The sequence below is a fragment of the Fukomys damarensis genome, unplaced genomic scaffold (genome assembly GCF_012274545.1).
Source record: "Fukomys damarensis isolate Sample0158 unplaced genomic scaffold, DMR_v1.0_HiC HiC_scaffold_26, whole genome shotgun sequence".
Lineage (NCBI taxonomy): Eukaryota > Metazoa > Chordata > Mammalia > Rodentia > Bathyergidae > Fukomys > Fukomys damarensis.
This window is the reverse complement of record NW_022900938.1, coordinates 9,698,021-9,713,843: the sequence shown is the minus strand read 5'-3', so window position 1 is coordinate 9,713,843 and position 15,823 is coordinate 9,698,021. Positions and strand designations below refer to the sequence as shown.

The 15,823-nt window shown below is 38.9% G+C and overlaps 1 protein-coding gene across 16 annotated transcripts in view; it reads left to right on the top strand.

Annotated features, from left to right (window-relative positions):
* The window catches only part of Gulp1 (GULP PTB domain containing engulfment adaptor 1), a 236,590-nt gene that overhangs the window by 178,419 nt on the left and 42,348 nt on the right, over positions 1-15,823 (top strand). For all 16 annotated transcript variants that reach the window (XM_033756344.1, XM_033756343.1, XM_033756346.1 and 13 more), the window contains exons 6-7: positions 7,491-7,562; positions 13,265-13,363. In XM_033756344.1, the coding sequence (XP_033612235.1) occupies positions 7,491-7,562; positions 13,265-13,363 (171 nt within the window). The remainder of the gene's footprint in view (positions 1-7,490; positions 7,563-13,264; positions 13,364-15,823) is intronic.

The window sequence follows — 15,823 nt, the reverse complement described above, 5'->3', positions numbered from 1 at the left end:
GCCTTGCTCCAAAGCTGGTGCTTTTGATTTTCTGCACAAGTTGGTGTTTTGTTTCATTTTTTTATGACACTTTTATTTATCACACAAGTGCATTGCTGCCCTTCACGCCACCTCTCTCGTCCTCCGAGGTGAAGGGTTTTTGACAAGATTAAAATCTTGCTGTTTTTCACTGTGACCAGGTGATACAAACTCAGCTTTTGAGTCCCTTGAGCAGTAATCACAGGTTCTTGAATGTAACAAGCAAGTTTGCTTGGGATTAAACTTGTAATCTTATTTTTAGTTCAAGAGACTATTAAAATAATAGTGCTGTAACCATGTGAAATAAGAACAGCTCTAATTCAAAAGATTATTACAGTAAAATGAGAAACCTAAAATCAAATGAAGTGTAGAATATGAGGGTGATGGTTGTGACTATCAAAACTTCCTGGCTATCCTTTAGAAGATAACCTTTGGAGTATTTAAAGTTACAAGCCTCCTTTCTGCTGGATCTATTTTAATTTTTTGTCATGTTTATGGCTTGGCAATTAAGTAATAGGTTTAAATCCAATTGAGTGTGACCTTCTTCAGCAATTGACTATTATGATTGCCTTTTAAAAATGGCTTTCTGTGTTGCTTGGCTCTGTTACATGGCAACTCAGCCACATAAAGACTATAAAATTAAATTGACTTGCTCATATATGGCTTATCTGCCAGGTGCAGCTGAGTAGATAAAATGTTTAAAAAGTTTTTTTCACATATGGTGTTAGCTTAGAAAATTTGTCCCATTATATTTGAAGTTCTGCATTTTTTATTATAAAGACAGATTTATTTATGTATTTTTCTCCAGTTAGAATGTTTGTTATTGTACCACTAGTAGTTATTATTTATTAAATGTCAATGTTAGATAAAGCTTTTATATTGTAAAAAGTAGGCATTCTAACCCTTATATTTTAAAATAATTATGCAGAGAACATATTATATATGCAAAATTGGTACATTTTAAGTTCAATATATAAATGTATATTTTAAATAATTCTAAGTTCTGTTATAAATAATTCTGTTATAAATTAGCTTATTCCTATATTAAATAATCCTGTTATAAATCTGTTATAAATTAGCTCCTTCCTATATTAAATCCTGTCAAATTTCAAAAGTTATACTCATAAGTCTTTAGATACATGTCATTTTTGGTTTGTTTTAAACACTACATTCTTTCTAGAGTGAGTCCCAGACACTGGAGGAAGTAAACAGCAGATACATAAATAGAGGCATCCAGTGTCCAACACTGCTCTCTACTGGCAAAGAAGCAAGTCGTAGGATAACCTGTTCAGCCTTTCAAGTGATAAAAAGTTTATAAGTAACGTTTGAAGTGAAGGTGGCGTCTCAAACTCTCCTGCGTTTTTGTAAAATACATAGTATGATGGGTATAATGAACGACGATGAAAGAAGAGAAGAAATGAATGTAGACATCATTCTGATTAAAAATTCGTGTGAGAATTTGGAAAATTTTCATCAACTATTCCTATCCGAGTGAACTGAACTAAGTGGGTGTATACAGTGACTATTTCATGTTTAATGATACATTTGGTGATATTTCTGTGCCTTTAATCACAGCATGGTGCAGGCTGTCTTGTGCCTGCTCTGAGTGCAGCTGCCCGGACAACACGTGGAACAGAGAGATGCTCACATCTACAGTGCTTGTTTGGAAGAAATAATTAGATCTGTAGCTTCAGATTTCTGTCCTGTGTGTATCGAAGTCTTCATAGGTGGTTTTAGGAAGATTTTTTTATTGTTTTTAAAATCTCAGAAAAATAGATGCCACTTTGTCTGCTTTTCTACCTAGACTAAAATCCACAGAACATGTTAGGTCAGTAACTGACCTTGTCTTCCTTTTCATAGTTTAATATTCTAAATGTACTTCCTATATTTTATATCTTTATTTTGTACCCCTGTTGCTGAGTAATTATAGTCGATATTTTAACCTTAACCATTTTAGTAGCTGGTAGCCAAAGTACAAAATACATATAGATATACATATACTATAAATGTACATGTGTGTGCACAGTAATGCATGGTCAGTACATAACACAGACATTGGAAGGTTCGTTTTCACAAGTTGGACTCATAACATCCTTGGCTGAATACACTGGCACCTCCATCTTACCTCCCCACCAGTACTGGCTCCCTGTAATTTTATTTGCTAGATCTGGCAGTGCTACTCAGTGGTATTACTGATCTTGCTTTCCTGGCCCTCCGGCCGTCTCCCTGAATTCTGATCTCATCCTTTGGCAGCGGCATTCTCTTTGGTCTCCCTATGAAGTGTGGCAGCTCCCTGGGGACCTGTGATCCTGGCCCTCTTTTCCATCTCTCCGCCTTCCGTGAGGTCTCTGGGGGGTTCTTCTTAATAGTCAAGTGTACCCTGAATTCTTCTCTGAACCCAGATGTGCAGGCACAGTTTTGGGGCCTGCATCTTTATTCAACTCACCAGAGGCATTTTAAGCCCATCAGGCTCGAGTGCATGTTTCATTTCTTTCTTCCTTTAAGTTGTTATTAAAATGTTACATTCCTACAGAGGACTTTCCTGATGCATGAATTTGTAATATTACCCATACTCTGCCCAGTCTGTCTTTGTGTGTGTGTGTGTGTGTGTGTGTGTGTACACATGTGATCTTTGCTTATGCCATCTAAGATATAGCACATCTGTCTGTGGTCAAGGCATACATATAAACATAGATAGAGACATGCACACACAAACACATAAGTGTGTATTTGTTAGGAGATAAAATCTCTAAGGAATATCTTTCCCTAGCACATACATTTCTTTTTGGAATAAGTGAATGCATGCCAAGTTGATGCTAACATTTGGTGATTTAACTTTTACTTTATCACAGAAGTCTCTGTCCATTTAAAAAAGTATTTCCAGGCCGGGGATTCAGCTCAGTGTTTCAGTGGCCTGCCTCGCAAGCGCAAGGACCCGAGTTCGATCCCGGTACCAAATAAATAAAAAATAAAAATAATACAAATAAAAAAGTATTTCCTTATGAATTACAATTTAAAAAACAAAAACTCCCCAGATCTTTCTCCAAGTCTCATTGAGTCAAATCCTCTTCACTTTCCTGCTTTTCTTCCTGCGTTTTGCTCTGCTTCTGAATCAACAGCCCCAGCCATGTCCTTCCTGTTGCATGGCTTCCACTTAGCCTGTTTTATTTTCCTTCTGTTTTGTTTTGTGGTACTGAGACCCAGGACTGGGGAGGGCAAAATTCTGGGCCCTAGTACAGATCAGTATGATTTGTTTTCCTCTATAGATTATAGACTTGACTCAAAATCATGTTTCCATCAGAAGTTGAAGTCATTTTTCTTCCACCGTTGCTGACATGAACACACCTGTTGTGATTCATACTGTGATCCTGGGGGATGTAGCATTTCAGACGATTTTTAATTTCCTCTATTCATCTCCAGTGCTGAGCCCGCCTGTGCGCCTTTCTGTGTTCATTTTACTCATGACAACATTGTATCTGAGCCCTTTACTCTGGAATTCTCAACTTTGATTCTGGAAAAATGATGATTTTCTTCCTTTGGGTTTTTCAGTTCTCTACTTCTTGAACTCTATGTGGTTTGATGCTGAATTTCCTGGGAATAAAATTCTCACATTTAAGCACATATGGGAATCACTTGGAAGAAATATTGAAACCAGTTGCTGGGCCCCAACTCTAGAATTTCTGATTTGGTAAAATTTGTATTTATAACAGTTTCACAGATAATGCTGATGTTACTAGTACACGTACAAAATTTTAAAAAATAATAGTCCTAGACCAATTCTTAAATTGCTCTATCTTGTATCTTTTGACAAAAAGTATCTGAATTTTGCACTTTCTTTTCCTTTTGCCTGGCCTGCTGGGCCCTAGATATCTAGCTCGATCACTACCTTTCTAGCTTATGTTTTCCCTTACCACGGAGGTCTCCTGTCATCATCCTATCTAATATGGTGCCACAGATAGAAATGATACACGGATGCACTCACATGCCATTCAGTTCCACCCCTTCCTCCAGCTCTGTCTCCAGACTACTTCTAAAATGCTATCATGTTATTATACATTTTCTTCACTATTTATCTTCCCTGTGAGAGTGTAAGTTCCAAAAGAACAGAGGATTTGCTCTATTTTCTTCTCTGCTGTCAATTTGTGACTTCTGCAGTGACCATTGCTGTCTTATGTGAGACTCCACTGTCAGTCTGGGGTGTATTATTTTCTTCTTGGGCCACTTTCCCTAGGAAGTATTACTCTACCTGAAGGCTTATAAGATGAACATCTAATATCCTGGGGGTCAGGCCAGTAAAAGGCCTGGGGAGTCATGCAGCACAGCATGTGGACTAGTGTCTGTTTTATGTGGGTGCCTCACTCCTGCTCTCAGCCACACCTAGCATTTTGTAGTCTGCAGCTCCCCTGGTCCTGTTCAGTTTACTGCTGTTTTAAGGGGATAGGAAGGATCAATTCCCCATTCATGGGATCACTTAGTTTTCTTTTTATTATCACCACATCACCAAGTGGGAAAAGGTGAAAATCACAGCTTTGTGTCTAATTGGTCTGATTCGTGCAGGCCTTTTAATAACACCTCTGGCAGAGCATTTCAGTTATTTGACAGTTTGTGCAGTAGACAACGCATTTCCCGAGTGTGAAGCATTTAAACGTGAAAGTCTAAGGTCAGTTCTCACACACCTCCAAGCAAAGGAGGGAGGTATTTTCCTGCCCACTGATTAAGACATGGGCTGAGGAACACGGAGAGAGGGGATGGGATATGTTTGCCTGCGTGTGTGTGTGTGTGTGTGTGTGTGTGTGAACTCTCTGCTGCAGTACTGGGAAGGTGCAGGGATTGCTCACAAAGAAGGCTGTGGAGGACACAGCCCTTGCGAGCTGGAGCTGGGTGTGAGAGCTGAGCGAATGGATGCCGGGAGAGCTGAGCCAGCCTTGACTGCATCCACTAAATCCTTCTTCTTCTTCTTCCTCTTCCTCTTTCTCCTCCTCCCCCTCCCCCACCTTCTCCTCCTATTTGCAAGGAAGTTGTGGACACCACTGAGCTAAATCCCTGGCCTCTTACACTTATTATTCAGTGGTCCAATAGTGCAGAGATTCAGTGGTTTTCTGATATTTTCGAATTCACATAGCATGTTTAAGAGCTTTGTAAATATTTCATGTAAGCGTGGAAGGCATACAAATAGGACTTAGTCCATCTGAGTAAGGTCGTGACTTTTATAGAGCTATAAGAAATAAAGGGAGTAAACTGCTTTTGTTTTAAAATTATTCATTAAATGCGAAGAAGAGAGGACCTTGTTAAAATGCCTTTTAGTTTAATTCCCACCACTATTCAGAACTTCTACCATAGCTTTGTTATTCAGTTGGCTTAATTAAAGCCAGGATTAAAGAGACATATTAAAAGGTTCCTGAAGCACTGCTAGAGGTGGATTCAAAACTATACTTGGAGTTGTACATCATCTCCCCGCAGGTGCTAATTTGCATGTAGCACTCAGGACTTTTCTGCTGAAGCAGGAATATTCTTCCAGAGCTGCGGCCAGTTACTCTTGCAGTCAGTTCCCGACACACAGAGTCCGTCCTCTGAGCTAAGGCATCGCTTACGCATTGAGAATCTGCCTTTGCCTCCCTCCGATACTGGGCCACCTCCTACTTGTGAATCTGCCCTTGCTGTGATAAATGCAGGGAGGTTAGGAGTTTCCCCAGTGGCTTCTCTCCAAACCAAACGGATCCCTTTCTGTTCCTTCAGCCCTCCGTTCTCATTGAATGGCCTGAAAAGCCACCTCCCAAACCTAGAGGAGCATTAAAATCACCCTGGGAGCCTCAAAATATACAGATGCTCTGCCTCCGCCCCAGACCAGTCAAAGCTGACGCGTAGCATCGGTCCTAAGTTTAAATCGCCCCGTGTGAGTCCAGTGTGCAGCCACAGTTGGAAACACACATGTAAGACAGGAGAAAGACCCACTGGAGACAGGGAGAGATTGGGTCTCCCCCACATCATGGGGGCAGGCCCTCCGTTCCATCTAGGAATTTCTCCTTTTACTTTCTTCATGTGTGCTTGGTCAGCCACCAGTTTGGGGCCACAGTGGGGTGAACTCAGAGCCTGAGACATCTTATCTGGGCTCCAGGAGCAGCTGTTTGGTATAATTTGAGCATATTCGGAAAGGAAACCTTTGTACCTTATAGAATCTGAGAAGTAAACTTTCTGCTTGCCTCATAGCGCGGCTGTGAACAGGAGCAGCAGTTAGCTCCTGCGTTTCCAGGTCATGCTTTCCACCTCCCTGCCTCAAGCTTCCCAACTAGTTAATTTCTGAGTGTCATCTGTGTATTTTAGTACATGGAACTCAACCTTTTTTTCTGGTACCGGGGATCGAACTCCATACCTTGTGCTTGCGAGGCAGGCAACAGAACTACGGAGCTAAATCCCCGGCCCTGGAGCTCAGCCTTTTGCAAGAGAGGAGAGAATAAGAGATGTCATGACTGGCCTATTTTGTTCCCTTCTATTCTGTAAAGTAGCCCTTGAGATCATATCTATTTATTCACTTAATCCACTGAAGGGTCCACTCAGTCATTTAAGGTGAAGGGACGCAGTGAGACATCTGTCCAGTCCGTCCATGGGAGGATGACGAATTTGTGGCTGTCTTCTTTAGTGTCATGGTTGGCAGTGTGTGCATAATCGAGTCTAAAAATTATATATACTGCATGAATTGAATGATTTTTTTCTTGAATTTACATAGAAATACAGAGTAAAACCTCGTATTTAAATTCTAATTGGTCTTGAGTGTCTCATGCTATTGGACTCGGTTTAGGTTTAGGAGGTATCATGTCTCTCTAAGGAAGAGATTTCATTTCAATGTGGTAAGAATTAGGAAACTTTTCACTGTTCTTATTTTGGATTGGTCAACTTTTAACTAAACACCCTCAGTAACTACCTTCAGTGTCACTGTAAAATCAGTTAAATTGTCGAGCATGTGTGTTTTAAAAATCTTGTCTAGATCTAGCATTGCTGAGTGGTATAAATTGGGTATTAAAGTTTTTTTCTTTTAAATTTTATATGGTCTATGAGTTTCATAATTGCAAAAAATGTTAATATAAAATTATAAGTCATGAAGTATGCTGGTGAATTTTAAATATAGTAACCAATACAAAGAATTTATACGCTTTGAATTCACAGGTAATTTTTAGCTGTTCATATGTTTACTGAATTTTAACTGCCATAATCAACTATTCCTATAGGCCGAGTTCAAGAACTTCAGTTTTCTTTTCAACAAAAATCTGCAAGTGAATTATTTATTTAGGAACAGTGTGTCATTTTTAAACGTTTGAATTGCAGGAATTATAAACAATCGAGTGATATAATTCGGTGTTCCTAGGTTCCAGGCACAGTATTAATAATTCTCCCATTTAACGTGGGTCTGTGTAGCTCTGAGTGGACTGCGCTAGGGGGCGCGCTAAAGCCAGACTCTCACCTGGGACCCTTTTCAGTTTCTTGGCAGCACAGAAGTGGAGCAGCCAAAAGGGACAGAAGTTGTGCGAGATGCGGTGCGGAAGCTAAAGGTAAGTTTCCAAGAACTGTCTGGAAACCAAAGCATTGTGTAGCTTTATGGCGGGTACAAGTTCAGCTAGTGAAAAATGGACTGTTGAATAAATATCATGGGATCAAGGAGCCGTTTTAAAAAAAAACGTTCACACTACTATATTTCCCGTAAGGCATATGATTATTTTTAGTGTCTAAGGTATGGCTGCCCATTATCAGTAAAACCGTCTAGAGGTGACATTTCATAAGTGTTGGTGCTCAATAACGAGGCTTGGCTTGCGAACTCAGGCCCTGTCTCAGTGACTGGCAAGAACAGGCCAACTGCCTCACGTCCAGCAGCTGAAAATGTAGAGAGAGAACGCGCTGCAAAGCAGGATTTCACAGTGGTGCGATAGAGTAAGGGTGCCCAGATGGACAAACAAGACGATTTGGCCTGCCCTGCCCTTGAGCAGCCAAGGGGGACCTGGTGACCGTAAGAGAACCAGAGGAGGACACTGAACATCCAAACAGGAAGTTCCCGAAGCAAATCTCACATGAGACGCCACAAGGACTTTCCTGTCCGTTCCCCATTTCAAAAGACAGCGGGATTTTACAAAGAGAAAACTCTTCCAACAAGGTTCTCATCTTTACACTATCGAAACTCGACTTGCTTCTTGGTTTACACAATTACTTGTTGTTCTGAAGGCTGCGCTCACAAACAACCTGTCTCTAATTTTATTTGACATAAGGACCCCCCAGGTGTTCCCCAGGAGGATTAGTCTCCTGATTGTTCTGGGCAAAATCATGGACATTCAAAAACATTACTTGGTTTCATGGATGCCATAGGTGGAAACTATTCAGTGTTTAAGGAAAATTTAAATGGTGTAGTTTATATAATGAGCAAAGGAGAAATGTAGGTAATATCTCACCTGTTCATTTTGTAGACAGATATTTTATCTGATTCTTTTAATTAAACGTGCTAAAGTTTCCCAAGAAAACATTAGTCTCATTTAAACATTTTTATTTTTACTGGTACATGTTCACAGCACATAATGACTACATTTGTCACGGGTGCATTGGTACATGTGTAGGGCAGATCTTAGTTCTTTTTTTTTGTGGTACTGGAGTTTGAACTCAGGACCTTGTGCAGAATCACTCCTCAGGCGACAGAACCACTGAGCTAAATCCCTGGTCCAAATCCTAGTTCTTTTTAACACACACACACACACACACACACACACACACACACACACACCTCCTCTCTCCATCGCTTGGTTCCTTTCCCATTTGAAAAAGATTTATCTCCCTGTTTCCTGTGATCTATTGTTTATTTTGCTCTCTGATTTATTTCTGCTTTGGCTTCCTTCCTTAAAGAGAGACCATGAAATATTTGTATATCTGATTTATTTCACTTAATGTTATGGTCTCAAGGTGCACCTGTTTTGGTGCAAATGATTTAAACACATAAAAACAAGTGGACTAGCAAGCCATTTCTTTCCACTACTCATTAGGTAATAATTCAGATTTTTCCTTGTTTGCCCAATAGTTTTAATCATCACTAGCAAACTTAAAGGCCTTGCAGTTTCTGGATAACACTTAGAATAAGATTATATTTAAATGTTTTGAAAACATTACAGATTGTGGGCATTTGCCCAACTTCCCTACAATCTGAATGTTCTATGAAAAAACTAGCGTTTATACGTTAGGTTTCTTTATGTTGAGAGGGTTATTTCTTCAGTCAATCCAAATGTAAAACCAAAAGACTTTAATTATATAACCACCATGTCAAACGTAAAAAGATATTTGAAATTAAATGCTTTCCAAACAATTGCTAGTTTACATATATTTTTGTTGGATTTTATATGGGGCTCTAATTTCACACTTGGAATATATGCTCTGTTTAGAAAGCAATTTAAGGTCAGTTAAAAATCATGCAGTATAATTTTAAAATGCATACTTGTCTGATATTAATTTTTGTCTCTCAAGTGTCTTTCAAAGTAAATATATATTTTAAAATAATTTTTACTCTTCTAATTGCAATATTTTGTATCAGAAAAGTGTATCTAAGGGCAGAGATTCTGGTACTAATTAGAATGAATAAAAATGATTTTAATTATTTTTATTGTGTTTTCTAAAATTTGTGTCAGAAGTCAGAGGCTACCACTCCAGGTATACCAAGAATATCTGCAGTTATCTTTGCAACATTGACCCAGGTTGCTTTTTAATTTTTTGTTGTGTGTGGAATTGGCCAGCAGGTGGTGCTATGGATCTACTGAAAAGGAATTTGTTTCTTAACCAAGTGTGAAAAAATTCTTGATTTTTCTGCGTGTTTTTCTCAAACAAATGATTCTGACAGTTTTAAAACCTACTGTGGTTTAGTATTTGATTTTCTTTGACAGATAACATAGCATTTTATTCACATTTACTTCTTTTTAGAAAAGATTGTAATTTTAAATGCATTTGGCTTCTGCAATTAAGAATTCAAAATTTAAGAATACAGCTGATACCAATAAACTCAATTAAAGCTGGAAAAAAAATAGATTTTTCATGACTCTGTGTTTCGTGATGCTTGCTTTTTACTTCAGAGAATTTTTTAAACTTTGACGTTTTATTTAGTATTTCTCTGCCATTTTATGGCGAAGGTATAGTTTATAAAGTTTTCTTCAGTGTAATAATTTTATAAGCATTGAAGTTTTACTCTCATGTTGTTTGTCAGAAGGCCATGTTTCCTATTTGTTAAAGCATTTCAATAGCTTCTAATATTTCTTAACCATATTTTAGGCTGACTTTTAAGAAATACCAAATATTTCAAACTGTAGTAGAGACCTTATCAGCTATTGGGTATTTAATAGCTTTACTACTATAATGAGTATCCTCTTCCATGGTGATTTATCTGTTTTTATCCACGTAAGTCATACAGATGTCAGAGGGCTCTATTTCATAAACAGCTTGTGATGTTTCCTCATGAAAAGCTGTGGCGTGCAGATTGGAAAGTTGTCAGTTTTCCTGGGACTCAAGCAGGGGCAGCCCTCCCAGGCTATGCTTTTAGAAAGAGCTTAATTAAAATTAATTAAAGTCACTTTGGGGAAGTAGGGCTTTTGAGAATCACTGTCCCTTTAGTCTCAGCAGGGCAGCTTCTCCATTAGATTTTACTCTGTGAAGTGTGACCCGTGGTTGGCTTCACAACTGGTATTTTATAAGATGTTTACAGCTTAATTATATTGTATGCAAATGTAGTTGATTTACTCTCATGACTGCTAGAAATACTTTGAAAATTTAAGTGTCAGAAACCCAAAGAGGAATAGTAGCTCCAAATAATTGGCCTAAAGTAATAAACTAATTTTCTTGACTAATAATGTATGTCCCATTAGTAATATAGTTAGAGTTCACTTTTTAAAAAGTCCTTTGAGAGATGGATAGAAATTGTGTAAGAGTGACACTGAAATTCAGTATTCTTTCATTAGCAGTTCTATGATGATGATGCCTCTTTAACTAAGTTTTTACTTTTCAGATAATACTTCGTACTTCAAATAATCCTTTATCCTTTACGGTAACAAAGGCTTTGCTTGTTGGTTGTATCTGAATACTATCCAGGATGTTTATGTTTCATTCCCCTTGAACATTTTCTATTAGAGCATTATATTCAAGGTTTGATGGTATATCATCTGTCCATCTAGATCTACCAAGAAATGAATCCGCAGACCCATTCTTCAAGCATTAGTGTAAATACAGGGAGAAGGCAACGTAAGATAAATTGATCAGCGCATCTTCTAGTGCTGGAGTTGCACCCCGGACCTCCACATTGAGCTGAGCCCCTCCCCTCTTCTCTCCTCATTTATATCCTTCGTTAGCCCTCCTGTGTGTTACTTTGCTACCACCAGACCCTGCTTTCTTCCATTCCGTCCTTCTCAACAGATGTGTTTAGTGTCACTGCTTGTTATATGGCAGGCTTTTTGAACACTAAACAAATCCTTGTCCGAGGTCACAGACACGGCTGTGTTCAGATATCGGTGACCAGGCCTCAGGAGCCACCGCCTATTTTGTCTCTGGACAGCACAAGCCCAGAGGACGCATGTTTAGATTGGTTCTGTCAGCCCGCAGTGGAACTTGCTTTGCTCAGATAATTTTACGTAGATGAAGAGCAGTTTCAGCCCGACATTGTTTAAATTCACCAAGGCAAGGAGGAGTTTAAGAAGGAAAAAGAAAGTTAATACGCATTCTCTTTTGGGAGAGTGGGAATAATTTTTGATACACATTGAAGCAGTGCGTATTTCTTAAAGACGGAAAAAGAAAATTCTCCGGCACAAGTTGGTTGAATCGTGCGCAGAAGGCAAGACTGCTGGCTACAGAATAAGGGAGGAAAAGTGGTCTATGTTCAGGAAGCGGCAAGCTGAAAAATTAAACCACCCCACAGGGAAGAGGACAGATGGCCCCGCGGAGTACGAAGGCGGAGGCTGAAGGCCCCCGTGTGCACTGATGGTGTCTCGTGGCAGGAGAAAGGCGTGAAAGGAGCAGAGCGCTTTGAATCTCCCTGCTCCAGAACTGGACGAAACCACGTGCACGCACATCTGCCCGAAATTAGAGTGGAAAGCACGATTCAGATAAGCCTGATGTACGAAAGGACGGGGTCCCGGCCCGCTTTCCATGCGATCTAGGTTGAGTCATGGCGGTGACTTTCCGTGTGCTGAGAAGGCTTTTACAGCAGTAAATGACTTCTGAAGCCTGCAGAAGAGGCATGAACATCCTACCTAATAGATTTTCTCTCTTTTTCTAAAAAGAGAGATGGGGAAAGGAAGCGAGAGTGTAGGAAACCTGGAAAAAACAATAAGCTTTGAATTTAAAATTAACAGTAACCTTTTAAGAAGGCGGCACATTTCTATTAATCATCACATATATTTTGTGTATCATATGTGTATATTGTATGCATGTAGGTTGTCTACAAAGGTTTAAAATACATTAATTATTTTAAATTGAAACTTAACTGGGCTCCTATAATTTTCCCACCACTAAATCTTTCAAAGCTGGTGAGGGGTAAAAACGTCATTTAAGTGCATGAGTATTCTTATTTTCTTGTTTGTTTTATAACGGTGCCTTACATGCATTTATATTCACTTAACTCAGTGAAAAGATATAATAAATCCTCTTCTGAAAGCACTGAAAAAGTGTTACGTTTTCAGGATATTTATTATAATTCTAGACTGTGGGTTTTATTTATACCTGAGTCTGTTAGGTGGTATCATCATGTCCACGCTTAGCTTTGGTTTGAATATGGTAGTCTTGTCTCTTTTCATTCATGGATATGTTTGGAGTAAAACCAAGTCAGCACTATTCATTAAGTAGCTATTTAATAACAGCAAAGATAGCAAATCCAACTGCCAGCAAATTGTGAGTTCTCCAAAGGGACTGAAAACAAAAGATGCACAGAAAAATAAATTTATCTGCTTTATTAGCCCAGAAAGTGTCCTTCATTTGCTGCCATTTAATACAAATTTAGTTTTACAAGTATCCTGAAAGAACTGCAAAAGTTCTGTTTTTCAAAAGTGCCTGAAAACCAGTCTGAATTATAATGGTAGATTTCTGTGAATACTAAATATTTTGGGATTGTTCTTAGAAAATATTTTATAACGGGCAACAATTCATTTAACTAATGTCTGACATTGAATATAACATCCAAATGTCTATTTGTTTGTGCTCATTCTCCACAAAAACAGTTATAGTCTTGTGAATAATTTTTCATTTGTAGTTTGCAAGACACATCAAGAAATCTGAAGGCCAGAAAATTCCTAAAGTTGAACTGCAAATATCAATTTATGGAGTAAAAATCCTAGAACCCAAAACAAAGGTAAACCTTATTTTTGAGTATCTTGTCATTATATGCTTACTGTTTTAATGAATACTTAAAGTTTACTACCAACCTGAACTGTTCAGTTCTTAGTTAATTATGACTAAAAGTGCTAGGATTTTAGTGGAATGGCTCTCAGAATTTCTTTATGAGTAGTCTGTTCTTCCCCGTGGTTTGAACATATATTCGGTGTATTCACTAGTGTCAAAACTTGTATTTAGAAAATTTTCAGGGATGTGAAAGAGATGAGAGTGTACTTCACTGAGTGCAAAAGAAGACAAAAGCTGTGCTGCTTTGAAATACCCTGCACTGATTCTTATCACCTACAGACACTGGAGTGTCGTATTAGTTTTCTAGGCTGCTATACAAAATACCACAAACTTGGTGGCTCAAACAACAGAACTTTGTTTCTGGAGGCTGAAACTTCAAGATGCAGATTCAAGACGCAACAGGGTCTTTCCTTCCCTTGGCTCGCAGGTGGCGGCCATTGTGCTTCGTCTTCATAAGGTTGACCCTCTGTGCACACGGTAGTGACTCTTACAGCTTCTACTTCTCACAAAGATGTCAGATTGGATTAGGAACCATACTCATGGCCTCGTTTCAACTTAATTACCTTTTTAAAGGCTATCTCTCAAGCTGAAAAAGAAATTTAGACAAATTAAACTTAAAAGTTTATTTGAGCACATTACAATTTATGAACCAGGCAGCACTCAGAACCAGCAGCAGCTCAGAGAGTTTAACCCACCAGCATGAGCAGGGAGCATTCATAGTCCAGAAACAAACAGATTAGACCAATCATCTGATTGACAACAGCCTGTGGTTGGCTGATATCAACTGCCTGTGATTGGCTGAAACTGCTGTTGAACAGAACTTCTGTGGTGGGGGTTTGTCTATATTTTAGCTTAGGTTGCAGCTGGGAAATCATAGTAAAGAGACAGCTTTGGGTTAATGACCAAATGCTTATTTAATTTACCACTGCAAATATAATCACATTCTGACATTTTGGGGGTTCGGACCAGAGGAAAGACTACGTGAAGACACAGCAATAGGGCAGATTCTGGAAGTCAAGGAGAGGTGCTCCAAAGAAACCCAACCTACTCATGACTTGACCTTGAGCTTCAGACCTCCAGAACTGTCAAAAAATAAATTTCTGTATTTTAAATCTCCGTGTTTTTGTGATGACAGCCCTGGTAAACTGCTGTAAGTTATTCACAGCACCTCAAACAATTGTTTTGTAATTTTGCTATGACCATGACAGTTTGGAAAGATTAACATTCAGCTTTAGTTATTTTATAAATGCAAACCTTCAAAGCTTTCCTCTATCACTGTAGCATGCTTATGGACTGGTGCATGCAATTAGAAAGTCAAAGGAAACCCAGTTTGTAAACAGATCATGGAACTTTCTGGCACATGTGTAACTTGTAATAATCTAACATGTGCCAAAAACATTCATATGTGCCAATAATAATTCATCGACATGAATACCAGTTCCTGACAATGTTGGAGATTTGCCTGTGCTCCAGTAGCGCTGCAGCCATTGGGTGCTTATTAGGAATATGAAATCTACAGAGTCCAGGTTTACTGAATCTGTAGTCTCGGAAGAAACCCACCAAGTCACATGCACATTATGAGATCTGTCATTGCATAGTTTGGTGGCTACATGTAGTAGGCTTCATTTTCAAACTATAGCCCATTGTAGTTATTAAAAGAGTTCTAAGGCTTCATCAGGGATTGCAGAATCACTGGATGCAGAAATTTTGCACTTATAATCGTTTTACGATCAACTAGACTATGGCAAGGATGCACCCACAATTACTCTTTTCCCATTCCATTTCAAAGGGTGGTGACATTCCTTCCACCTTTCCATGTGAATTTGAGACCTCCCACAATTCGACTCCAGGTATCTCCCATTATCCACTCTCAGTGTCACAGAGGTAGAGACTTGGCCTCAGTTTTGATTGTCCCCAAATGACTGCTGCTTAGGTGGCTGAAAACAGAAAAAGGAAGAGGTAACAGAACAGTGGAAGGAACAGGGGAAAAGTGACTCAAGCACTTAATACAGTTTACTTGGAAACAGAGCAGTGAAAAGTGAGAAACTATCTTCTGAATGGGTGTGTCGGCTGAGAACTCACTTTGCAAATCATAGTTAAAAAGGGGCAAGTAAGCTGAGACAGCAGTAGCTGACAGTAGCCCTCTACAGCCAGAACTGAACTGACTTAAGTGAAGTCTCATATCCAGTGGGAAAAAAAGACAGTGATTCTGTTCTTTCACCTTCTGTTTAAAATGAAATGTGGATACAGTGGCAAATCCACAACCAGCATAGGTCATTTGTAGGCCTTGTTTGTTGAAAATTTTCTCCTCAACCATACAGATTTTAAAGCTCTTTTGAAGTGGGTGTACACCTGTGTGTGATTAATTATTGACTATTTTATAATCAGAATGTTTGGGACTTATGAAGCT